General features: G+C 42.8%; 1 protein-coding gene across 4 annotated transcripts in view; it reads left to right on the top strand.

Moving 5' to 3' along the window:
- Positions 1-25,126, top strand: part of Frmd4b (FERM domain containing 4B) — a 232,878-nt gene extending 207,752 nt beyond the window's left edge. For all 4 annotated transcript variants that reach the window (XM_028773016.1, XM_028773014.1, XM_028773015.1 and 1 more), the window contains exons 12-23: positions 1,255-1,331; positions 2,793-2,931; positions 3,388-3,529; positions 4,450-4,583; positions 4,657-4,776; positions 5,893-6,121; positions 9,390-9,446; positions 11,326-11,473; positions 13,912-14,031; positions 15,621-16,432; positions 19,518-19,650; positions 23,519-25,126. In XM_028773016.1, the coding sequence (XP_028628849.1) occupies positions 1,255-1,331; positions 2,793-2,931; positions 3,388-3,529; positions 4,450-4,583; positions 4,657-4,776; positions 5,893-6,121; positions 9,390-9,446; positions 11,326-11,473; positions 13,912-14,031; positions 15,621-16,432; positions 19,518-19,650; positions 23,519-23,639 (2,232 nt within the window). In that variant the 3' untranslated portion in view covers positions 23,640-25,126. The remainder of the gene's footprint in view (positions 1-1,254; positions 1,332-2,792; positions 2,932-3,387; positions 3,530-4,449; positions 4,584-4,656; positions 4,777-5,892; positions 6,122-9,389; positions 9,447-11,325; positions 11,474-13,911; positions 14,032-15,620; positions 16,433-19,517; positions 19,651-23,518) is intronic.
- Positions 25,127-25,481: the final 355 nt, after the last annotated feature.

The following is a 25,481-nucleotide window of genomic DNA, read 5'->3' as shown; positions in this document are numbered from 1 at the left end:
ACCTAAGTGTCTTATGAAACTCGATTCAGAAGGTACCGGAGCTACCATCGTGGGTAGGGAGGGAGGCAGGATCCCAGGGTTTCCTCTCACGTTTCTGCCCCATTTGGGGGAACTTCTGGATTGAAGGAAATGACAACGTCAACTCCACAGAAATCGTAGGACATTGGTATGTAGCTTTATGTGTTTACTAATTCTTTGAAACTGGCAAGCCGGCCAAATGCAGACAGCTGGGTGTCCTTGATGCGTGCTAGTCAGTTGTGCTGTTTGGAGTCCAAGGCTCAGTCTGAGTACTGGCTCTGCAGTGGCCCTTGCAAACCTCTCAGCCCATCTTTCTGTGCACCCACGTTTGTGGAAAGCTTCTGTTATTGGGGAAATGTGTTTGCTGACTGTGTACTGCTGAGCAATGCTTCTTAGTTAGACAACTAAGTGTGTTCTAAGAAAGAGGCTCTGTGTATAGCTTTAACCTGCGTCAATCTAAAACTTGAAAAATACAGCCAGGCACACTCAAACCGGTCAGTATGCACAGTTTTATCAAATTATGTGGCTTTTGAAGACACATGTCCAACAAAGTTTGTTTCTCCATCCAAATGACAAATCACTGATGAGTCCCGAATCAGAAAGTCACCTGGACAAAGGCAGACAGAGATTGGGAGCTCTGACCACACCTGGCAGCTCTTCACTTGAGTAAGCCACAAGAGTCAGCCTCTCACCCCCACCCCAGTCCTTGCCAGATTCCTAGCACTGGGTTTGCGTCAATTAGGGGGGCCTGGGCTAGGTGAGAAGCTGCCCTGCTTAGACTCACCTCAGCCTGGGAGGTTCTTTTACTTTCACTTTGCATGCCTTTGAAATGTTGTCTCTGATCTTTATTGAGACATCCCCTCTAGTGGCTTTTCCATTTAAATGTGAAGTCTAGGTCTTTAAGTGGGTCTGTGCTTACAGTAACCGTGCAGGTTTCCTGTCCTTCGGTTGAGTCAGGGGAAAAACTGATGCGTGTACGGCTTGTACTGCGGATGCTTGGTTTTATTGTTCAAGGAAGATTTACTGGTGAGATGAAGTTTACTAGGTAAACATGAAGGAATGAAATGGTTTCGGGTTATAGTTGATTTGCACAAAGTTGATAAATCACCTGTTTGTGCTTGACCTTGTTGGTGTACCTCTGGGGGAACTTGCAAGCATTTGGTTAGGGAGGCTGACTTACGGACTTAGTAAAACTAAGAGTAATGGAAGCTACATGGTTTTCTTCATTTCTTTTAGTTGTTTCAATGGAAGCAGCTGGAAAATTTGTATTTCCGTGAGAAGAAATTTGCTGTGGAGGTGCACGACCCCCGAAGGTAAAGATTAGAGCTTTGGATGAGCTGGCATGCGGTGACAGCGTGTGCATAGCTGTTCGTATTTGCTTTTATGTCCCTTGGAGATTTACCTCTTAGTGAAGTCACTGGGGTCAAAGAGTAACTGTTTAACTTATAGGGTAACTGTATAGCATTTCCTAAGTACTGGGCCGCCTTACATTTCTTCCAGTGATATGTGAGGTTCCAGTTTCTACATAGTCTCTCCAGCATTGATTATTCTTAGTGTGTGCACATGGGTGTGTTATTTTTAAATATAATATTTAGTAATTTTTGAGGACTTCATATACATATATACAATGCCTTTTGCTCACATTCTCCACCACTTCTCTCTATAACTCAACCAGTCTTCTACCTAATTCTTATACTTATTTTTTTTAACCTACTGAGTCCAATTTGTGCTGCTTATATGTGGATTCGGGACCAACCACTGCAGCAGTGTACCAGGACCTGTGGTGTGTGGTTTAAAGCCATCTTGGTGATAGGAAATAGCCATGATTGTTTGTCATTCCCTTCAAGACTGGTTATAGCTCAGGTTATGGTTATAGCCAGAGCCTCTTTGCAGGGGTTAATTGGCTGTTTAATGTCTTAAGTGAATTATCTATTCTGGTGCTTTGCCTATTTTTGTTTTGAGTGTTCTGAAAGAGAGAAAACAACACAGTAGTCAAAGTTATTCGAATGAATGGAGGTCAGGATGTAGGAACTCTGAGCCATCAAGAAGTATCCTTCAGGAGTTACTCTTTAGACACCAGATAGTGTTTGGAGGTCAGAGGGACAGGAGGAAACTGCTGTGACAAATAGATAGCCCAAGGAGATTAGCCAGTTCCTCCTGAGAGCATTGGTGCACCAGCCCCTCCCCCAACACACACACATCCCATGCCCTGCCCTTCTGCCCTTCTGCCCTTCTGCCCCTCTGCCTCCCCCAGCCAGCTTTGTTCTCTTCTCCCTGTAGTTCTGTGGTTATCTGTCTTATTCCCTCTCCTGCTTTTCATTGCTCTGACTCTCCTCCTTGACTACCTTTCCTGCCTTTATCTGGTGGACGAGCAGCAGTCTGGACTGATGTGGGCCCTGCACATTTTCAGCCAGTGTCAAGTTCATCTCCTGCAGGCTGTGACTCCCTCAGTGCTCCCTGAGATGCCCCCCTCCTTGCCTTGAAGGATCGCTCTTATCTCTCACAACTTGCGGTAGTCCCACTTCCGACTAGATGTTCTCATCCAGCTTCTCATTTGACTAACTCCTCATCCAGCTTTGAGTGTGTCAGAATTTATGCAGAGATCGCTTGAGGTTGAGTGGGTTTAGGGCAACATCGGAACCTCAGGTCTTGGAGGCAAAGTCTGTTCAGCAGAAAGACGGAAGGAAGGTGTCGTGGGACAGCTCTGTCTGCTAGGTTCACGCCATGTGCTGCTGGCCCAGGGGTGGATAACGTATGGCTTTCTTGTGTTTTAGGATTTCTGTGTCTAGAAGAACCTTTGGACAGAGTGGCCTGTTTGTACAAACCTGGTATGCAAACTCTTCCCTCATCAAGTCCATCTGGGTAATGGCCATTAGCCAGCATCAGTTCTACCTGGACCGGAAGCAGAGCAAAGTGAGTTCCTGGAGGGGCTCCAGGCCTTTTCCTCTCTGTTCTGAAATGAATTTTCTCAGAAAACATATAAGAAAAAAAAATGTTTTAAGCTTTGCTACCAACTGTTTTGTTTTTTCATACATTTTTAAGAGGTGGGCTTTATAATATATATATATATATATATATATATATATTATAAAGGTTGTGACGTTTGGTATGCATATGCTCCTCCAATGGTGACATTGCTGATGATATTTTAAAGTTAGTGATTGGATCTTGTATGCTTTACTGAAAACTTCTACGTACAAAACTTAAAGTTTTCTGTTGTTTTCTGTTGTTTCTGTTGTTTCTGTTTTCTGTTGATTTTCAGATCTAAATTGCCCTGCGTTGACATCTTTGATTTCGCAGTAACTTAATCATTGTACTGATTTAAAATGTGATTGTGTTAATTCCATTTCAATGTTATTCACCTCATAGGCAAAAATTCCTTCAGCCAGAAGCTTAGACGACGTCGCAATGGATTTAACAGAGACTGGAACACAAAGGGGCTCCAAACTGGTGACCCTGGAAGCGAAGAGTCAGTTCATCATGGCAAGCAATGGCAGCCTGATATCCTCAGGTAGTTTCCTGTTTGAGAAAGTATAACAATTTTTTTTGCATGTTTACTATAGATCATCTCCAAATGCAACTTGTTGAGGCCAAAAAAAAAAAAAACCCAAAAACAAAACAATCAAAACCAAACCAAAAATGTTTTATTAAAACGCAACAGTATGTAACAGCTTTGAGTAATATTTTTAATTAATTAATTTATTTATTTATCTATTTATCTTGAGTTAGGGGCTCACTGTATAGTCCCTGCTGGCCTCAAACTTACAGAGATCCTCCTGCCTCTGCTTTCTGATGCACCACCATCCTTTAACTATTTTTAAAGAATATGAAGTTAAATAATAGGTAGTCAGGCTGTATAGATAACATGAGATACAAAGATGCTGAGTACCCAAGGCTGTCTTGAAAGATGCTGACTCCATGCTAGCTTGATGCCACTAATGCTCCATGGAATGTAGAATTCTATAAGAGCACAACTGCAAGTGTCTAATCTGTAATCGTTGGGTCCAGTCCTTTCCTTTGTGGGGAGTCTGGAGTCTCTAATCACTAAGTCTGTGGAACTTCACTAAATTGGCTTGTCTTCATCTAATTCCCTCTCTCTCAGCTTGTGGGTCTGAAACAGTGGGGGTAGGGGAGAAGGGGCTTCCTTTCAATCAACAAAAATGTAATTTCTCCTTGAACCACATAGCATTTTATTGGGGCTTCTAAAATGACTAAGCCACAAAGCACAGGAGACATTTTCTTACCAGGCTTTTTCTGATGCCCAGAAGCATGTGAACGGTTTCCTGGTTTCCTTTCATTATGTTCAGAAACAAGGAGAAAAGAAATAAAACCAGCATTTGGGAGCAGCTCACCTCCCCAGCCTTTTGTCCCTTACTCAGCAAGGAAGGAAACAGGCCCTGTGTGAACCTCCCCACCCTGCCCCCACTCCAGGTTCTCAGGACTCAGAAGGCATGGAGGAGCAAAAGCGGGAGAAGATTCTGGAACTCAAGAAGAAGGAGAAACTTTTGCAAGAAAAGCTACTGAAGAAAGTGGAGGAGCTGAAGAAGATCTGCCTGCGTGAGGCCGTGAGTAGCCTTGCTGGCTTTGTGTTGGGTGACTGTGCTCTTTATGTGCTCTTGACCCTGTCCTGTTTTATAGGAGCTCACGGGCAGAATGCCAAAGGAGTATCCACTGAACATAGGCGAGAAGCCCCCTCAGGTCAGGAGGCGAGTGGGGACCACGTTCAAATTAGATGACAACTTACTGCCTACTGAGGAGGTATGATCGTGGCACTAAGCCATCCTGAGCACAAGACAGAGGAGCTGTCGGGTCCCTGCCCTCCATCTACAGCCTGGGTTCAGAGTCATGCTATAGAATTTTCTCTGAGCCACGGAAATAGACCAAATTACACACTCTTTCACACACACTCAGAGCAAAATTGAATTTCTTACTATTTTGTTCCCCGTGTCATGGAGAGCATTCTATGAGCCCTGGGAAGAAGTTATCAACAGTCTTACAGAAATTAAGATTGAGTTTTAGCTTCAGATCCTTCTAAAAAACCAAGTAGCCTTCAGCAAATCGTTTCACTGCCCAAAAATGTCAGTTCATCTGTAAAGTGATCCTAATGGTGGACATCCCCTCTGAAGGGCACAGTAAGGGTTAAATGAGATCGCATATACAGCATTCAGTATAATTAAGTTAAAGGATTTGATGGCCAACAGAGTGTGTGCCCTCTCAATTGTGTATCACAAGCAATTATGCCATTATGACCCACCCCATGGTTGTTACAGGAATCTCACCATCTCAGCTTCCATTCATAATCGAGGCAAGTTTTGATATTTCCTGAGTACCTGCCTGTACACTCAGGTCTGACCTAACCCTCACGCGTGATATGTCGGCTAATCTTTAGCGTGCTTTCATAAAGTACTTTATTCCTCTTGCAAATTCAGAAAGCTAAAGGATTAAAAGATTATTTATGAGTAGCATATTCAGTCATGCTACCAGGAACAACAAGAAAGGGTAGTCAGACCCAAACGACATGTCTCTAAAGGGCCACATATGAATGTAACATTCTGCACCCATGAGTCACAGGTTAGAGTCTCTTTCTAAAAACTGGTCTCAACCCAGCAAAGTGAATGAATGTGAAGTCATTTTCTTCCTTAAAAAGAAAAAGAGGCTGGACTACGGGAAGGTGTAGTTAAGGTGGCTGAGATATGTCTTTTCTTCCTGGAGGGTGTCTGAGGATGCTCACGTTATTCAAACTTGGACAGTTTCATGCCCAAAGGGTGTACTACTCAGGAACATGCAAGAATCTTTCATGGTTATCCAGACATAGTGCCAGAGAGTGACTGTGTGTGTCCATAAAAGTAAAGCGGTGCTGTCATCTAAATGCAGGATCCAGCTTTACAAGAACTGGAGAGCAATTTCCTGATACAGCAAAAGCTAGTTGAAGCTGCAAAGAAGCTTGCCAGTGAGCCAGACCTTTGTAAAACCGTGAAGAAAAAGCGAAAGCAAGATTACACAGACGCTGTGAAAAGACTGCAGGAGATTGAAAATTCCATAAATGAGTACCGAATCCGATGTGGCAAGAAGCCCAGCCAGAAAGCCACGGTTCTCCCGCCAGGTGAGTGATGGATAGCTGTCAGCACACCCCCTACTCAAGTCTCCTGCTGGGATGTTACAATCCTCAGCTTGTTCACTTGGTGAAAGAGCAGAAGAACAGGATCAAAAGCAACCCGTCCCAGGGTAGAAAGAGTTGAATTTTCAGTATCAAAGGCGTGTGTCAACGGCAGCAGGCTCTCTGTTGCAGTTCCGTATGACAAGATATGAACTTTCAGGATAAAGGCTCGCAGGGATGTTGGCTCATGATAAAACAGACTCCTTGTAACTAGCCTGGAGTCACTGCCCCATATACTTTTCATGATGCCTGCTGTTCAGAACACTGAGCTTTAGATAGAATCCCTTCTGCAAGATGTTTGAATGCAGCATACTCTGCATTTTCTTTTTTTTTTTAAAGATTTATTTATTTATTATATATGAATACACTGTAGCTAGCTGTCTTCAGACACACCAGAAGAGGGCATCGAATCTCATTACGGATGGTTGTAAGCCACCATGTGGTTGCTGGGATTTGAACTCAGGACCTCTGAAAGAGCAGTCAGTGCTCTTAACCACTGAGCCATCTCTCCAGCCCCTACTCTGCATTTTCTTAGAGGCCCATTCTTGCATGTGTGCAGATGGAGAAGGGGTCCTCTGATTATCCCATTGCAAGAGAGTGTTTGAGAGTAGGCAAATGGGGGGAGAAAAGAGTAGGCAAATGGTAAATGATAGCATGGAATGTGGAAAGATGAGAGATAAGATTATAACCACAAGATAATCCTGACTTTGTATAAACCTGCGCACAGGATGACTGATAGAGAACTATTTCAAAATACTAACAGCCACGGAGTTACAAGCACACTAATTCTCTATTTCCAAGATTCTCAACATCATGTATCTATGAAGCTCATATTCAGGAAAAAAAAATAAAACAAATGGAGGAGTCTTTTTATGCCAAAGTCTACTTGACCTTATGCAACTACTAATGTGGTTTTTAGACTCAGTCACGATTGAAATTTGGTGGCATTTCTTTAAACCCAAGCCTTTCCTCCCCTTTCTGTGTTAACAACTTTTAAATTGAGGTTATTCCTCCACTGGACAATGGGTTATAGTTATAACTGGTACCTTACATTTTTGTTTGTTTGTTTGTTTGTTTTGTTTTGTTTTGTTGTTTTTCGAGACAGGGTTTCTCTGTGTAGCCCTGGCTGTCCTGGAACTCACTCTGTAGACCAGGCTGGTCTTGAACTCAGAAGTCCACCTGCCTCTGCCTCCCAAGTACTTGGATTAAAGGTGTGCGACACCACTGCCCGGCACCTTATATTTTCCCAGGAACAAGAAATAATCATACCTTTTCTATTTAATAAACTGTGGTAACTGGGTTTTGAGCAGACCAGGCTTAGAGCCTGTGATTCATCAAGCTGAGACTTGACTTTCTGAAAGTGAATATCCAGACATTAATACACGAATGTTCGTCTGCTATAGCTGGAGAATCTAAATGTACAATCCAGTCGGTTTGATGATAGTTGCATTCTTTGTCTCCAGACATGGGTAATTAACAGTGTGCTTAATGTTCATGGCCATTTGTCACAGCCAATTCACCCTCAAGCTGTGCTAGACCCAAGTGTTCTCCTTTTTGGTGGCTGGCATTTGGGCAGCAGATGGTGCCATTGGTTGAGCATATATTGGATAGATGTGTTTGTAAGTGAACCCAGCAGCTGACTATCCTGGCACCTCACCTTCAAGTTCCACTGCGTTTCTAATTAAGAGAGAGTCTGCCCATCTCTAATAAAGATTAGCACTTGACTTTGAAAGAATACTGTCCTTTCATAGTGGTTTTAAAACTTACTCTGAGGTGTTGTATTTGGTTAGAACCTTCCACCAAAACACTCGATGCTGAATACGGAATGATTTGCAAAATCCTCTCAACACATCTGAGATGTCTCTTCTTTTTACCAAACAGGCACCAGAAATCCTCAAAGCACTATGGCTACCATTCCCGTCAGACAGTCAAGTAGGGGTAATAAAACGAAGAAGTATAGTTGGTATTTATCTAGCATTTATTGTGTGCCTGGAGCTGGCTAAAATCTGCACGCTATTAGTTAATGAAATAGCTCATCTAGGCACTGTGCAATAGGCACTGTTGCTATCCCCACTGCAGAGCTGAGCCAAAAGATCCTTAGTGAGATGAAGCAACTTGCCCAAGCTCCCGTGGACGATAAATAACAAAAACAAGATTTAAACTCAAGTCTTCTGAGTCAGAGCTTTTTAGGTAGGGACAGTTTTGCTCTCCATACCCGCACCCTAGAAATATTTGATGATATTTGTGGGCATTGGGGGGGGGGTTGTCAACATTGAAGGTAAGAGTGCTGCTTCTGGTCGGTAAGCAGACACGTGTTTCTGCATTGTACAGAAGAGCTTCTCAGGACAAATATGGAATGCAGTTCCCTTTCAAGTTATAGAAAACATTGCAAACTAGTTTAAGACCCAACTCTGTGGCTTTTAATCCTAATGTAAGTGATACGGCTAAGAAGGGAAGACATCACTCAGTTGGTATTGCCCAGAGTACGTGGAGTCCTGGGTTCAGTCCATATAAAACCAGGCACGGTGGTGTATGCCTGCAATCCTAGCACTTGGGCCTTTGGAGTAGCAAGGTTATCATTAGTTATGTAGAAAGTTCAGGGGCAGCCTGGACTTCTGTATTTAAAAAAAAAAAAACAAAAAACAAAAAAAAACAAAAAAAAAACCAGTGTCTCCCAAAAGGGGTGGGTGGGTAGAAGATGAGAGAGAAAGTAAGAGAGAAGGAAAAAAGAAACATAGTTAGCCCTTCCATCCTCAGATTCCACATCTGCAGATACTGCCAGCCTCAGGTCAAAATATTTGTGGGAAAACTGTCTTTGTACTAAACATATTATCTGATAAGCATTACAATAGAACAACTGTTTGTATAGAATTCATGCCATATTAAGAATTATGATAGAGATAGTACCCACAGTATGCAAGAGAACTATGGGGCGCCCTCAGATTTGTTATTCTTGGGGAGACCAGGAACCAGCCTCCCCACTGGATATCGAGGAATAACTAATCCATTGTAACATCTGTACAATAGGTCAGATATTTTTATCTCCAGTAGAGTGTAAGTGATTCTGACAACAGCTAATTATTCTTAATGCACTGTAATTGCTTACATTTATCTAAATGAAAATAAAATGCACTCAGTTGAAAATTGCTTCGCTGAACTCATTCTAATTGTATAAATGCACAATTATCCTAAAGGCGGCTATTTATTTTCACAGAAGACATCATTCCATCCGAAAGTAGTTCTTTGTCTGATACCACCACCTATGATGACCGTAAGTGGCTCCGTCTTTCATTTAAAACCATTAGATGCGCTGAAGAGTGAAGATCAATTTTAAGATGTATTTTTACTTGTGTGTGTGTGTGTGTGTGTGTGTGTGTGTGTGTGTGTGTGTAGACCATATGTAAGTGAGTGCCCAAGGAAGCTCAATGCCCTGGAGCTGGAGTTATAGGCCATTTTGTGACCTTTTTTGACATGGGTACTAGGAACTGAATTCAGGTCCTCATAAAATTCAGTAAGCACTCTTAACAGCTGACCCTCCTTTCTCTCCTACTCCTAAGATAATTTTTTAAATTTACGTAAACTTGGACACAAGGTGTAGCTTAATTGTTAGAATGCTTAACATGCATAGTCAGTTTGATCCCCAACACCAAATAATCCCAAATAATCCAGGTGTTATGGTGCATACCTATGGTCCCAGTACTTGGAAGGCAGAAACAGGACAGATAGGAGTTCAAGGCCTTCCTTTGATACATATTGAGTTCTAAGCATAAGACCCTGTCTAACAAAGAGCAACTACAACAACAAAGGGAAGCCTACTTGTTTCTCTTTGAGGAAAAAGAATAAATTAACTTTATACAAATGGTTATGGGGGGAGGCCTATAATGACCATATATGCAGGCTAATATGAAAAACAGGTCCACCTAATCAGAAGCCCATAGCATAAGTCTGTCTGTAAGGATGTTAAAGTCCTATTTTTAAATTTCATACTTCTTTTTAAGCTTTGTTTTTTAAATAAAGGCTCAGAACTGTATAAGCTACATGGTCTCTCACTGAGTGATTTCCAGTGGTGACATTTTACATATCTGGAATCCAGCATCAAACCAGGAAACTATAGTATACACTTAGCATACCAATGCTTTCTAGAGAAGTGGGGATTGATTTTATTTTTCTTAGGAAGAAAGGGGCATTGTATGAAATTAGATTTCATGTCATTTTTACCATTTTCTCTAAGTAAACAATCTGTGTGACAGTGGCCAATATTAGTTCAGTGTGTCCTGGGACAAAATGTGTTTCCTATCAAGGGACCGAATACTTCCTTGTAATTCTTTATACGTAATCAGCTGATTGGCTATCTACCCGATATGATTTGAAGCATTCTGGGGAGCACTGCCCTGCACAGGCACTGGCCCCGCTCCCTTCCCGTATACTGCTCTCTGAGTTTCCTTGTAAATAAAATCTCACTACTTCAGGGTCCTGCTTTGAGCTGCAGACCAATACACTCGCCATTTATTTTTGAAAATGCATGTGTTGGTTGTGAACATGCCACACCTGTGCCAATAACACCTCTCTCCCATAGGATGAGCCTGTGGCCTCAGAGGCCTAAGGTCTTCAAAGGGGAACAAAACCCATCTGGCATATTTGCTTGGTTTTTTTTTTTGCAAGTTGGGGTTTCCTCCCCATCCCACTTCCTTTCTTTATAGACAGGGTCTCACAATGTGACTCTAGCTAGTCTGGAACTCACTATGTAGGCTAAGCAAGCCTCAAACTCATAGAAATCCACCTGCCTCTGCATTGAAAGTACCGGACTTAAAGGTGTCCACCACCACACCAGACACCTTGCAGACTTTTCTTTAATAACAGTTTTTGGAAGTGACATCGTCACCCATTGCACCTGAGTGAGCTTCTTAATCAGAGTGTTCACTGTGAGTTGAGAAAAATTGGCTCAGACCTCAATATTTCTTTGTTTCTAACATGTCAATTATAAAACTTAAATTTTACAAAGTGTGTGCATCCCTACTACACATTCCTACCAATAGTGCCTTAAGAGGAACCCTTGTTCATCTGACTGACCGATTCCTTTGTGAAAGATTGCCAAGCTATCCGTTTGCCCGTTTGCTCATCTTTATTCATTGCTACTTGACTCATTTTAGCCAATGACTCCTTCACTCTTGCTGGGCAGCGACCAAGTTCAGTACCTCATTCTCCAAGAATTCTACCCCCCAAGTCTCTCGGTATTGAGCGAATCCACTTCAGAAAGTCCTCCATCAATGAACAGTTTGTGGACACCAGGCAGTCCAGGTGGGTGGCTGTCATCTCAATGTTGATGCTTTGGAGCTAAGAAATGCCTTCTCTAAAATTCTTCTTGTTTGTTACTTATCTTTCCAGATGATGCTCTTTTATGAAACCAAGGCAGGGAAACTAACCCAGAGATTTGTTGTTGACAGTGGGGCTTTTTGTTTGTTTTTGTTTTGTGTTGTTGCTTTTTGCTTTTCGAGACAAGGTTTCTCTGTGTAGCCCTGGCTGGCCTCGAACTCAGAAAACCTGTCTCTGCCTCCCAAGTGCTGGGATTAAAGGTGTGTGCCACCACTGCCTGGTAACAGTGGGGCTTTTTGTTTGTTTATTTGGTTAGTTGGTTGGTTGGTTTGGGTTTTGAGGTTGTTTTGTTTTGTTTTTTAGCTTTTGGGTTTTGGTTGGTTGGTTGGTTGGTTGGTTGGTTGGTTGGTTGGTTTGGGGATTTGTTTGTTTGGTTTATTGGTTTGGGTCTTGGGGTTTTATTAGCTTTGAGGGTTTGATTGGTTGGTTAGTTGGTTGGTTGGTTGGTTGGTTGGTTGGTTGGTTGGTTGGTTTGGGGCTTTTGTTTGTTTGCTCGCTTGTTTGGCTTTGGTTTGGGGTTGTTGTTTTTTTTTAGCTTTTGGTTTTTGTATGTTTGGTTGGTTGGTTGGTTTTTCAAGAGAGGGTTTCTCTGTGTAGTTCTGGATGTTCTGGAACTCCTTCTATAGACTAGGCTGGCCTCGAACTCACAGATTCACCTGCTTCTGCCTCCTGAGTGCTAGGATTGCTGCTGGAACTAAAACCATGTGCCACTACTGTCCCACCGAGTGGAAGAGTTCTTAAGAAGGCTTTTGAAAAGGTCCTTAGCTCTATCCTTGGTATTAAAATCTGTGTGACTTATATCCAGTTACAAGAACTTTAATGCTGGAGATTGGGGAATGATGATAGCCACCTCTTACCTGAAACATGTACCTCATAAAAAAGCTTGTGGCTTCAAGAAGTTTGAGGTCACAATCACCTGGCTCCTTTCCTTTTGGGTTTGTATTTAGGGGTGCATCATGGCTATCTTTAGAGGAGCATGGTTGGGAGCATATGATAGATCAGAATACTGACCTTGGGGTAGCTGAGAATCAGAGAGAGACAGCAAGTAGCTGTTGCCAATTTCCCATTCCAAGGGATGCCCCCGATGTCCTAACTTCATCCCAATTGCCCCACCCCCAAGTTCCCATCACTTTCTATTAAACCCACAGGGTATAAGGCAAGTGTCAAATCTGTGTGACTCTGGAAGACTTTCAAATCAAATTCTAGCAGGCCTAGAATTCCAGAGTTTAATTTTATAACCTTGACTCTAAAGAAACTGTGGACTTGTGGACTATTTAAATAAATGAGCATACAGCCACATGATAGAATGGTTATAAATTCATTTAAATGACATCGTAGAGCCCTGAACAGTGATGTGTGCCTGTTAGTGTAACATCAGAAGGCTGAAGAAGGATTTCTGCAAGTCTGTGGCTAGCCTGAAAGCCAGCCCAGGCTACCAAAAGAGATCCTGTCCTCAAAACTAAAACAAAAAAAAATTAATTAATTAACAATAAAATGAAAAGACAATATAAATAGATATTTAGCAATACAAAAATGATATATGCAACTTCGATTTTTAAGTACATTTTTAAGATACAAAGTTAAGACCTCTTTTTTAAAAACATAGATACTTGTAAGTATATAAAGTTAGGAAAAAAAAATTCATGTTGTGAGTATGATCTCACATTATGGATACCCAAATCTTTATTTTGTATTTCTGAGCTATAATGTTCCTTGCTTATGTTCACAGGAAGTAGACAGTTGTGCAGGAAGTGTCCTTCTAGGCATTGGGGAGCTGGTACCAGGATCTGTGTGTGCTAATCGTGTTATGCCTTCCCCTTAACAGTTATGTTCCTAGCATTCTGGGAAGTAGAGAAACACAATTTAAAGATGATACACTTTAGTCAAGTACCAGCCAATAATAGCCCATGGACCATATTGACTTTGCCACCAAGAGCTGACTACTTTAAATTTTTTTCAAGAAATTGGAGGGAATGAGACAAAAGTAATAATATTTAGTAATGTCTAAAAACTACATTAAGTTTTGTTGAGATATAGCCATACTCACTCATCCATATTGTGTATATGTCAAGGCTCAAAATATTTACTACTAGACTTGATAGAAGAAGGGTTTGCCAAGCCTCACCCTATTTGCTCTCGGTCAATCCTATTGAGCATCTTCTTATTGGCTGTGTGCATGACCCCAGAGAGTCAGACCACATGTGCTTCCACTAATAGTCAGAAAGGACCACTCAGGATGCTCCCCTCTAGAGACACTCTTCCCATCCTCTCCCAAGCTCTCTTTCCAGTAAGCTTCTTCTCAACGCATGTCTGCCAGGAGTATAGAGAGACTCACCATTTCTTCAATTCTTTTGTAATCACAGAGAAATGCTGTCCACCCACAGCAGCCCTTACAAGACACTGGAGAGGCGGCCCCAGGGAGGACGGAGCATGCCCACCACGCCAGTCCTGACTCGGAATGCCTACAGCAGCAGCCACCTGGAGTAAGCACTTCATCCCCTCAGCTTTGTCACTGTCAGTTTTGGCTTGAGTGTCTGCCTTGCCTTTGCTGCCTATCTAAATCTTTTAAAGTGACACCCTGACTCATTCTAACCCATTTCCTGCTAACTTACTATTTCTAATTGGTCAGCAAAGACCATGCACTCAATTCCTCCAGGTATATATTGGATTCTTAGTAATTTCCTCACCTAGGTAGTACCATGCCTCATCGCTCACGGGCAAGGATGAGAATAATTGCAGTGGGGTTTTTGCAGAGTTCTGCCCTAAATGTTTTCATTTTCTTTTCTTTTTTTTCTTTTCTAAAAATATATATTCATTTAATTTACATGAGTGTTCTATCTTCACACACACCAGAAGAGGGAATCAGATTCCATTACAGATGGTCATGAGCCATCATATGGGTGCTGAGAATTGAACTCAGGACCTCTAGAAAAGCAGTCAGTGCTCTTAACCGCTTAAGCCATCTCTCCAGCCCTTTCTTTTATTTTTAAAAATGATCTCTTTAGCAACACCATTTCATATAGTTCAAGTTGCCCTTGAACTCACTATGTAGCCAAGAGTGACCTTCAATTCCTTATCCTCCTGCCTCCAGCACCCCACTGCTGGACTACGGACCTACACCACTACACCTGGCTTACGTGGTGCCAAGGTCTAAGCCCAGGGCTTTGCACATGCCAGGCAAGCACTGACTAAGCTGTATCCTCAGCCCTATAAACTTTTTCCAAGCTACTTGAGTTAGTGCCAACGGCAAGCCTGTTATGAAGTGCATATCAGGGACCATTTTCATTTCACTTTACAAACAGAAGCAAAACAGAGACATTAAATATCCTGCCCTAACTCTTACAGCTAACAGCTATGCCGTGCCTCACCACTGGTATTCTTGCCTTAGGCCCAGGCTCCACTCCACCTTGCCTCCCTCTCTTTAACTCTTACGTAACAGAATGTTATGGGAGAAGAGAAGCCTCCGAAGACTTGTTGGAGGGCATCTTCCAGCTTTCATGCAGGCTACATATCTTCACAGATATCTTCTCTAGCCTCAAGAAAGGATTTGGCTTGCACAATAACAAGCCCTGTCTCTTCCCTAATTCTGACTGTGATGATGAGCTTACGTGGAAATGGATAGACTCTATTATGAAACCTGCAAAGTCCTATTGAACTTAGAGGTTATGAATCTATTCAACATGTTCTTTCCTCCGTGTTGCCTGTGTTCCTATAGGCGCACATGTGTGTGAGTGCTTGTATTCTTGATCATGCATGTATGTGGAGACCAGAGGTTGACATGGGGTACCTTCCTCAAGCAACTGTCCACCTTATTTTTTAAAATAAGGTCTCTGGTTGAACCTGGCAGGCTAGCAAGCTTCGGTGATCTGCCTGTCATCACCTCGATAGGGTCAATTACAGGCACCCTGCCTGGCTTTTTAACATGTGTTCTGCTGTATTGAACCCAAATTTCCATGCTCACCCAGCACACACTCCACTGTGGAGCCAGCCCCCAGCCCTCAGCCTAGTGTCCTGTTCTCTTCCCTTGGGTCTTTATTCTGTATTATTCATCTTCCCTTCTCTCTCCTCTCAGACCTGACTCCTCATCTCAACACTGCCGCCAGCGGAGTGGAAGCCTGGAGTCCCAGTCCCACCTGCTCTCTGAGTTGGACAGTGATAAGCCATTTTTTACCCTTTCCAAATCCCAAAGAAGCAGCAGCACGGAGATCCTTGATGACGGGTCTTCGTATACCAGCCAGTCAAGCTCTGAGTATTACTGTGTGACGCCTGCTGCCGGCCCTTACTACACCACCCAGACCCTAGACACCCGCGCCAGGGGGAGAAGAAGGTCCAAGAAACACAGTGTTTCTGCTTCCAATTCAGGAAGCATGCCCAACCTAGCACAAAAGGATACTTTGAGGAACGGTGTCTATTCAAAAGGTCAGGATCCACCTCCTTCCGGTTACTATATCTCCGGATATCCACAGTACGCAGAGTGCGACCTGTATTACAGTGGTGGCTATGTCTACGAGAATGACACTGAGGGACAGTACAGTGTCAATCCTTCTTACCGGTCCTCAGCTCACTATGGATATGACCGCCAGAGGGACTACAGCAGGTCTTTCCATGAAGATGAGGTAGACCGTGTGCCCCATAACCCTTATGCAACTCTCCGGCTGCCAAGGAAGGCTGCCGTGAAATCTGAGCACATCACCAAAAACATCCACAAGGCCTTAGTTGCTGAGCACCTGCGTGGCTGGTACCAGAGGGCTTCTGGACAGAAGGATCAGGGGCACAGCCCACAGACTAGCTTTGACTCAGACCGGGGATCGCAGAGGTGCCTGGGATTCGCAGGGCTCCAGGTCCCCTGTTCTCCAAGCAGTCGAGCCTCTTCCTACTCTTCAGGTAAGATCGCTGGAGGAAGCACATCACTCAGTGGCTACCCTGTATCATACTCCTAACCCATCCCAAACCACTCCTGTCTAGGGTCATAAATTGCTCCCCAAGGTCATTCAGAGTGGTGGTCAATAAGTGGACCCGTAATAAGAACTGCCAACTTGAACAGCTTTCACAGAGCATTAGAGTCTGACGAAGCTGTTTGTAGATTTGAGCCAGGCAAACGCACAGTGAGGACGTAGTCTGTGTGCTGTCCTGTGTTGGTGCTTCCTCCAGCTTTGTGTTGTCTTCATCTCATGTTGACAGCCACATCTCTTAAAAGTATTTTCACTGGAGTTTGATGTTTTGAAAGAACAACGAGAAATGTAGTTAGCACATCCCTTCCCGTGGGTCAAGATGTGATAAATCTAAAGATTGAATACTCATGCACCTGCCTACTTAACGCCTACAGTAATTCTGATAGAACTGGTATTTGTCAAGTATTTTTCTACATACTTGGCTTATCTTATCTCAGTATGTATTATTCTCTACTGAATTGCTAATGTAAGGAATTTGGAAAGCTGGGGTCGTAGCTCGGTGTTAGCCTGGAGTGCTTGAAAACCAGATTCCATGCCCACCATCATTACTGAAAACTCCAGGACTTTTGGTAGCTAATTTTGGTCATCGAAAGCGTTCTCTTTCTAAACCTTATTCGGGGTTTGGCTACTCCCTCTGCTCACACTTGCAGAGTGCCTGCTGCACACCCTAACCTGTTCTAAGTCATTTGGAGAAATAGGAGCTAAGGGCTGGTCTGCCCAGTATAGTAAGAGCTCAGTACTGAAGGAATCTCTGGCCTCTATGAGCTCAGGGTGTAATCGCAACTGAAGGAATGTATGATTTGAAGGAATGCACGAATTCTTAAACTACACATATAAGCCTGGGTCCTGAGGTTTGCTGCCTCCCTGAAACATGTGTGGGAATCTCCAAGCCTGTGGAACAGTCAGAGTGAACTGTACCTTTATGATTCATCAGATTGCTGACATGAGACATTGCCATGGAGACTTCTGCTTGGATTCTATTTGATTGCTATTTCTATGACCTGGACTTCCGCTAGGATTATCCCACCTACGACCACAGGAAGAGGCTTCTAACACTGTTTCTTGTGGTTTATGGCTCTGCTCTAGAGGACATCTGTCTTGCTCAGAGGACTTCCTGAACTTCCTTAAGGTTCAGGGTGAAGCATGAGAAGCTTTCACAGATCACATCTGGACAGAGCTGTCCAAGAATAAAAGCAAACAGGGGTCTGGATAATTCTTGTGGATGGCTTTTGGTGCATAAGCCTGGGGAAACACCCAGAGGAAACCAGGTGTGATTCAAAACCCTTGACTGCCTTGGCTGTTGGCTTTGTATCTAGGGCAAGGGTGAAAACAGAGTTAATACTTCCTGGTCCAGACCTGGTATCAGTTCTGCTGACTGTCCCACCAAGAGCATTCCTCATCACCCCAAACCCCCCCCCCCCGATGTTTTAAGATAGGATCTTACAGTGCTTCCTGGGCTGGCCTCAAACTCATAAGGCCTCTCCCGTGCCTGCCCTACCACACCTGGCTAAGAGCATCCTTTATAAAGAACTAAGTGGATGAAATCAGGGCTCCCGGAAATCCCTTCTGGAATGTTCTTGCCCCTACTTTATTGCTTTAGAGATGTATTTCTACAGGCTCGAATCATTCACATGGAGAGCTACATTTCCTGTTTCTGGTTAGTCAGATTTTGCACCACCTGAAGGCTTCGGGGTGACTCAGTTTCAGGAGCGACGGTAGCCACCTTTTCTTGGCAGCTCTGTGCCAGGGTGCCCTTTTAATGGGAGCAACAGGGCTGTAGGGCAAGTGCTGTAGTTAGGTGTGTTATTATTCTTATTTTACAGTTAAGGTGATTCTGGTTTAGATAGTTTGAATGACTGCCAGTACCCCGGGCTGGCAGGCGACAAAGACTTCTGTCCCAGCTCTAACAGTGTGACCCCCAAGCTTCAGGGCCCTTCACTTAGTGCTCAGTCTTGGGAACCTTGCATGAGGATCCTGCATCTATTCATGTAACTCAAGCAGCGTTATGGCCACAGATGCAGTTTGAAGTTTGTCAGTGGCGGTTGCAAGTGGCTTGTGGGTGTGGAAAGAGGTCAGTGGCCAGGAACAGAACATGGGAAACAGGAAGAATCACAACCAGGGCTGTCCGTGTGAGGCTCAGACACACACAGGGCTGTTGAGCCATCTATGTGGCCCAGGCATTGGGCAGGACTGGTTTCACAAAGAGGATAGCAGAAACCCAGTGACACCCAGTGACATTCCTTCAATTGGGCTCTGCTTCCAAATTGTACCTTTGTCCTCTCCTGGTTCCACCCTTCTGCAAAACTAGCCTCTTCTACCTTCTGCTAGCTTCTCCCCCTCCTACCCCTGCCACTTTTTATTCAACAACAGAAAATGTCCTGTCTTGCCAGTGGCCAGAGTTGCCTTCAGCAGTCAAGTCTGGACAAGCCACCTGGCTGAATGCTTTTCCTCCACAGACCTCTCTTCTTAATTCTCAAGTACCATCTGGTCGGATCTGAAGCCCAGGTGGCAAGGTTCTCTCCCTTTAGGAGAATCCTGTCCCTTTTACTTCTAGGGTACTTAAAAATGTGTGTTATTGAAAATATTTCTGTCTTCATTTTGGACTAACTCCTGTTAATAGTAATACTTGCCATGTTGTGAGCTTTTCTTCTGCACTAGGCTAAATATGTTCATAATTACCTTCAGTCCTGGCGCTATAACCACAGAGAATGTACTTTTCCTCTCCACATGTAAGGAAACCGAAGCTTATAAAAGGAGAAAACTATTTGCCCAAGTCACTCAGCGAGCTATTAACCCAGCAAATTGAACTGCTAGCAAATTCTGGTTCAAATACGGGTCTCTCTCGAGGGTTAGAGCAGAGGCAAGGCCTGGACCCATCCCCAGCAGTGGAAAGCACAAAACTAAACCCAGGCCTTTCATCTCTTTGCTCTACACATACCTGTGTGTGAAGCAACCTGAACAGATTTGACTTGAAATATGTCAACTAACATCCACTCCCTTCCTGTTCTTATTTCTAGTGTCTTCTACAAATGCTTCTGGGAACTGGAGGAGCCAGTTAACCATTGGGCTATCCGAATACGAGAACCCAGTGCATTCTCCCTACACCAGCTACTACGGCAACATCTACAACCCCTTGTCCTCTCCAAGCAGGTGAGAAAGTGTTGGCCGGGTTCTCGGAGCCTGGTCCCTCTTTGAAGGATGCACGGCTCCTACACTGCAGCCTGGCGGTGAGGAGGTGTAAGGTGGGATTTGGTATACAAGAGCCTACAGGCTCAACCCAACTGCCGCCTCATCCAGTAAATAATGTTTCACTGGTAAAATGGCCACGCTCACTCCTCTGCCTGTAAGCTGTCTGTGTCCACACTCTGAGGACTTTGACAAATAGGACGTGGCTAGCAAAGCCGAAAAAAACAACTGGACTTTATAGTTTCCTCAGCTCCATCTAGCTCACACAAATTCAGCCCTGTCCTTCTATCTATACACTTTAAAGTCCTAGTCTCAAAGCTGGGCTTCTCCTTCTCGTCTATTTTAAGGATGTGCTTAAAACTGCATTGTGTCTAATGTCCATTTAAGTCTTTTCTGGAAAAGAGAAAATTTGCAGGAAAAAATAAAATCTCTGTCCCCCCGTAGAGCTCTTTGTACCAAAGTCCAGCCAACAGTTGTTGAGTTGGATTTCACCACTTGCTGGATTTTGTGTTCACTAAGACACTGTGGACACAGCCAGCTGTCCTGTTTGTCTTCTGAAGTAGTTCCTTGTAAACAGTGAAGGAAACACACAGGCACAGTGCATGACACTGAGACTCTAAAGAACCGTGGCTTCTTCTGATGAACACGTGGCTCCTCTGGCATAGATGATAGACAGCTGGATGGAGCAATGATTGTCATATCATCTCAGACCTGTTAAAATGAATTCTTTTGCAGAGGAGGCATTAGCTTCGTTCCTTCCTCTTGACTCTGCCGCTCTCACCCATAGTGCTGTGAAGAGAAGCATTTTCCGATTTTTTTTTTTTTTAATTTGCTCTTGATCTAGAGACTACAGTCTGCACAGTGTCTGTGCCAGTGAACTGGCCAGGTTAGCAGCTCCCCACAGAGGCAGTTGGTGTCCCGAGCTAATTGGAAGGATTCACTCCCCCCATCCTTGTTTTTCTTCCCCACATTCCATGGAGTTTTTCTTGGCTTGAAATATTAAGCCAATTGTCTCAACTCAACAAAGGGTGTGCTCAAAATAGACTTTTGGTGAAACCATACTTCATAGGGCGTCTGCGGGCTGAGACTTGTATAAATAATGCTTAAAACTGAGTTCTGAGCAGGATCCAAAATGCCCGGCCCCAAGTTTGAGCGGAACCCTTTCAACACAGCTCTTGTCACTTTGGCTAATTGCAAATGCTTTTGGTGTTTGGGTAGTGTTTCTCTCCTTTCTGCTGAGTCAGTGCACAGATGGTTCCGATATCTTTAACACCCCGTTCATTGAATCCAGGAACTGCTAAACATTCTGAGGAGAAAATCTGCTTTTATCAAGTCTGCCTATGTATTTCAGTAAGACCGAGATGACTGGACAGTGGAGGCCGGTGTCAAAGGGGACATAGTGTGCAGGAAATTGGAAGCTATTTAAAGCTCCATTGTGGTGTGGGTGAGTGTTCACACTCACAGGCACTCATTGTGGAGAACATAAAGAAAATAATAAAGGACTAGAAAGATAACAATGCAGCTGTAATCTCACCAACCAGAGACAGGGATACCAACATTTGACACATTTCTCCATTTCCCTCTGTCCTTTCTAACATGATCATAATGATATAGTAAATACAGTTTTGCATTTTATATTATGTATGAAATTATATATCTCATTCTAAAAATTTTGATATCATATAAATACATTCCTATGTGGTTAAACTTTTTTTGCTTGTTTGGCTGGTTTGAATTTTTTTAAGACATGGTTTTTCCGTATAGCCCTGGCTGTCCTGAAACTTGATTTGTAGACCAGGCTAATCTTGAATTCAGAGATCTACTTGTCTCTGTCTCCTGAGTGCTGGGATTAAAGGCATGCCCCACTACCTAGCTAAAAGTGTGTTTTGTAAGTTCCTGCTTCTCAGATGACCGGGCAGCATTTATGCCACAGAAACAGTAGAAGCACATACTTTAACCTGTCCTATGTAGGATTTAAAAACAGTATGATACACTCTGATCATTTTAATTTAATTCAATTTAATAAACCAAATGCAACAATAATCATTCATAAAGTTTCATAAATTTGCCTTAAGACTGCATGGCGTATTTTTTTTATGTAAACATGTTTTTAAAGCTGCCATGGTGGTTCATGCTCTTAAGAGGCTAAGGCAGGAGGATTACTGCAAATCTGTGGGCAACCTAAGCTACATAATGAGATTAAAATCAGTCTGGGCAACAAAGTTAAACCCTGTCTCAAAAACCAAAGCAGACCAACCAAATGAAAAGCATGATTTTTAAATCAGAGATAGAACATCCACATGAGAATCTTATAATGAATACTATCTTTTACAATTAACATATTAGTTATGCTAATAACATAGAGAGACAAAATAAATTTCATAACATACAAGAATAACTCTAGATTGTCCACACTAAAGTCTTAAAATGCTCAGGAACATATGAGTGTTTTTTTTTTAAATAAGCTCTGTTATTTACAGAAAGCTAGGAGTTTTTATTGGCAAGTTTTCCCCAGTACGGTTTGATGAACTCGGTGTAGGTGAACTCCCCAAAGCAGATGAATCTATGCTCAGCTTCTACAAGTTTCCAGATGAACTTGTTTTCTTTCACTTCCTGTCTTCCTCTCCCTTTCCTGTTCCTGTCTAACTTCCCCGTCACTAGGCACAATCACAACCGAGGCCCTCTGTCGCAGAGGATGGCTGTGACTCCAGAAGCTAGATCAGTATTAAGCTCTGTCTTGCTCAGTGTAGCCAGCCAGAGTAAGTACCTTGTGCTGCTCTGCCCACTGCTTCTTTCTCTTCAGCAGGACTTTTGCCTGCCCTGGCTGCCGTGTGAAGTTGTGAAATCTGACTTGGCTTTGACAGTTCCTGAAAACACTAAAAACCCTGAATTTACATAGTGTTTGTTCCCAAAGCTCTCCTTCCAAAGACTTTTTACTCGGCTTTACTAAAAGACTTTGGAATTGAAAACAAAAGTCTACTAACTATCTAACCTCCTTTTAACCTACTCTTAAAAGAACTGGTTTGCTTAACTGAACTGTTTGATAGACTGTGCTTGTTTGAATATGCCATCCAAATATGTCTGTTTCTCCCCTCCCACAGTCCTAGAAGTGTTCAGACAAAAATGTTTATATGATGTCATTTCCTGGGTCATTGACAATTTATATTTGGCCCATAAACCCTCAGGATATGATATATATCCCAAACTATCCCTGTTAACTTTTAAGTGTTTATCTTACTCCTGAGAAAAAGCACATAATTTATTCTTTTAATTAGAAGAGTTGCCCAAAATATGCCCTTTTTAAAAAGTTAAAATATGATTATTTAAAAAATTAAGAAGCAAGCATATGTCAAAGATGCACTTTTTTCTTATTAATAAGAAAACTAGCTACACTTTGTAAAAGGGAATTCAAAACAATAAAAGAAAGCACTGGGATAAGATTGTTCCATTCTGTGCCAAACCAGGCAGTGTTCAATGGGGCAATAAACTCTAACCCAAAATACTTTCTTCTGCAAATGGATACTTTGTATTTCTCCCAGACAAACGCCTTTAAGTTAACATGTAACTTAATACCTTCTGGCCCCTAATCAATGGTAAATGAAAGTTAAACAAAGGTAGAACTCTCCTTAGAGTCCAACAATCTTTTATGTGCCTGACAGACAATGCTTTACTGTGCTGTGAACCGAGTATGCACTCTTTTTTTTTTTCCCTCCTATCTTAGGTTCTGGAAAAATTTTTTTTCTTAATAGTGCTTTCCTCTAACCTGTTGGACTGTTTGTACTGGGGGAGCAAAATAGATCCGGGTAGTAACTTTCCTGGTTCCCTTTAACAGACAGTATGCAGAGAGCACTCCGCTGGACGGTACGGATGGAAACCAGCTGGAAGACAACCTGGAGAGTAGTGAACAGAGGCTCTTTTGGCACGAAGATTCCAAGCCTGGAACATTAGTCTGAATGCAGTTGGACTTCCTGACCATGCACTGCGCGTTCTCACACTAGTGTGCCTTGCAAAGTTTGTTCGTCTTCTAGAAGGCTTTGGAAACTGAAGGCATCAAAGGTCGAAGACAAGACTTAAATGTGGTTTGAAAGTGAATCACACACTAAGCCCCACAAAGCCCTGAATGAGGACTCGCCTTCCAAACTCTGGGCACTAACCCGTCACTAAGTCAGATCCCGTTCTGAGACTCTTGTCAAGAGGACCTGCAAGAAGCCTTGACCCACATTGAGCTCTTATGAAGGGAATAACAACTGTCAAAGGCAAGCCTGGAAGCAGGGAAGACGGTCAGGGAGTTTGTCCCATTGGAGAGGAGGATAGGAGATTTCAGAGCACAGTTCAGAATGCTGAGAGAGGAACCCAGAAGCTCACCTTCACAAGGTTTGACCTCCTGAGCTGACAGAAAACACACTGTTTCTACAAACAGATGAGGACAGTTTAGACAGTATTGGAAACTTACTTGAAGAGAAGTTAGATTTTCCTAAAGTTCTGATTGAGTGTAGATGTTTTAGGCTATTGCAAAGTGATGTTTTTCATAAGCACCCCAATATGGATTCTAGTCTTCTGATTGCTATAGCATCCTGTACTATAACTTAATGGTAGCCAACTAGAGGAAATGAAGTCACTGGCCAGCTCTGCTTGGAGACCGTTCTTAAGGTACATGTCACCAATCCCTGTTATGCTTCCCAACACTGACTGCCAGACTGGTGACCTCGCCTGTCATCTAAATGGTGGGCTCGAGGTGGCAAGTTTATCCGGAAAAAGTGTTTGGAGATGCTGACAGAAAGGACTCCAGAGGACGAAGCCAACCCACATCACCGTAGATGAATCGTGTGCCTTAAAGTGGTGAACCGTAGAAAACGAAGCCTACGATCTGAGATCTGAACTCCAGAAGTAAGTCCTAGTCACAAAGTGACAAGCCGAGATTAGCAGAAAAGCATTTACTCCAAGCTGCAGGAGATTATGAGGATTAAACTACCTCATACCACCCTGGAGGAACTCATTCGCAGGTTTGTTGTTCATAGGATTTTGCTTGCTTCTAGAGCAGCCTTGATGGTTATCTCTTTATTTGGCTTCAAAGTCCCACAAAAGGTGCTCCCTTTCCCTCCCTTTTATACGAGTTTCTTGTTCATATTGTGAATAGGGACATTTCTCAACAACTTTTATGGAACATTTTTCTACTTGTATTCCAAAGCATGTAATATATACATAAAAATGATTTGATAACTGCTCCTCTGTCATTTGTATCATTAGAAATGAAGTTAGGGGAAATTTTTTTGGAAAAAAAAAGACACAAGCTAAAAAAAAAAATAACTTATTCCTTTTTGCATATTTGTATAGCCTCCTGGAATTGGAAATAGCCTTTTGCATATTCTTTCACTGTTTTGACTTTTTGAGACCTATTATTTTTTTATGTAGGTCAATAAACTGTATGGTGTGCTACTGACATGTGTTCGCGTGCTTGTGTTCATGTTTGGGGCACACAAGAGGCAGTGTGAGATGTTCTGTTTCCAAAAGGACATGGGGCAAGATACAAATACATTTAATATTACAAGGTTTTGTTGATTCCGAGATACAGATATTTTTTTCATACTTAAATGAGAAAATAGGGTTCATATATTCACCATGTCCTATTGGAATTGGCCGTGGTTTGGGTTGTTTTGAATTTGGTTGGTGTTTGTTTTCTTTTTTATTGATACATAAAATATTGTTTTGTTCTGTTATTTCAGGGTTGGGCCTGAACCTAGGTCCTGGCACACACACTAGCCAGATTCTCCACCCCTGCAGTATACCCCAGCCCA

Source organism: Grammomys surdaster, unplaced genomic scaffold (assembly GCF_004785775.1).
Source record: "Grammomys surdaster isolate TR1022 unplaced genomic scaffold, NIH_TR_1.0 220, whole genome shotgun sequence".
Taxonomy (NCBI): Eukaryota; Metazoa; Chordata; class Mammalia; order Rodentia; family Muridae; genus Grammomys; species Grammomys surdaster.
The sequence above is the reverse complement of the archived record's forward strand: the minus strand, read 5'-3'. Positions and strand labels throughout refer to the sequence as shown.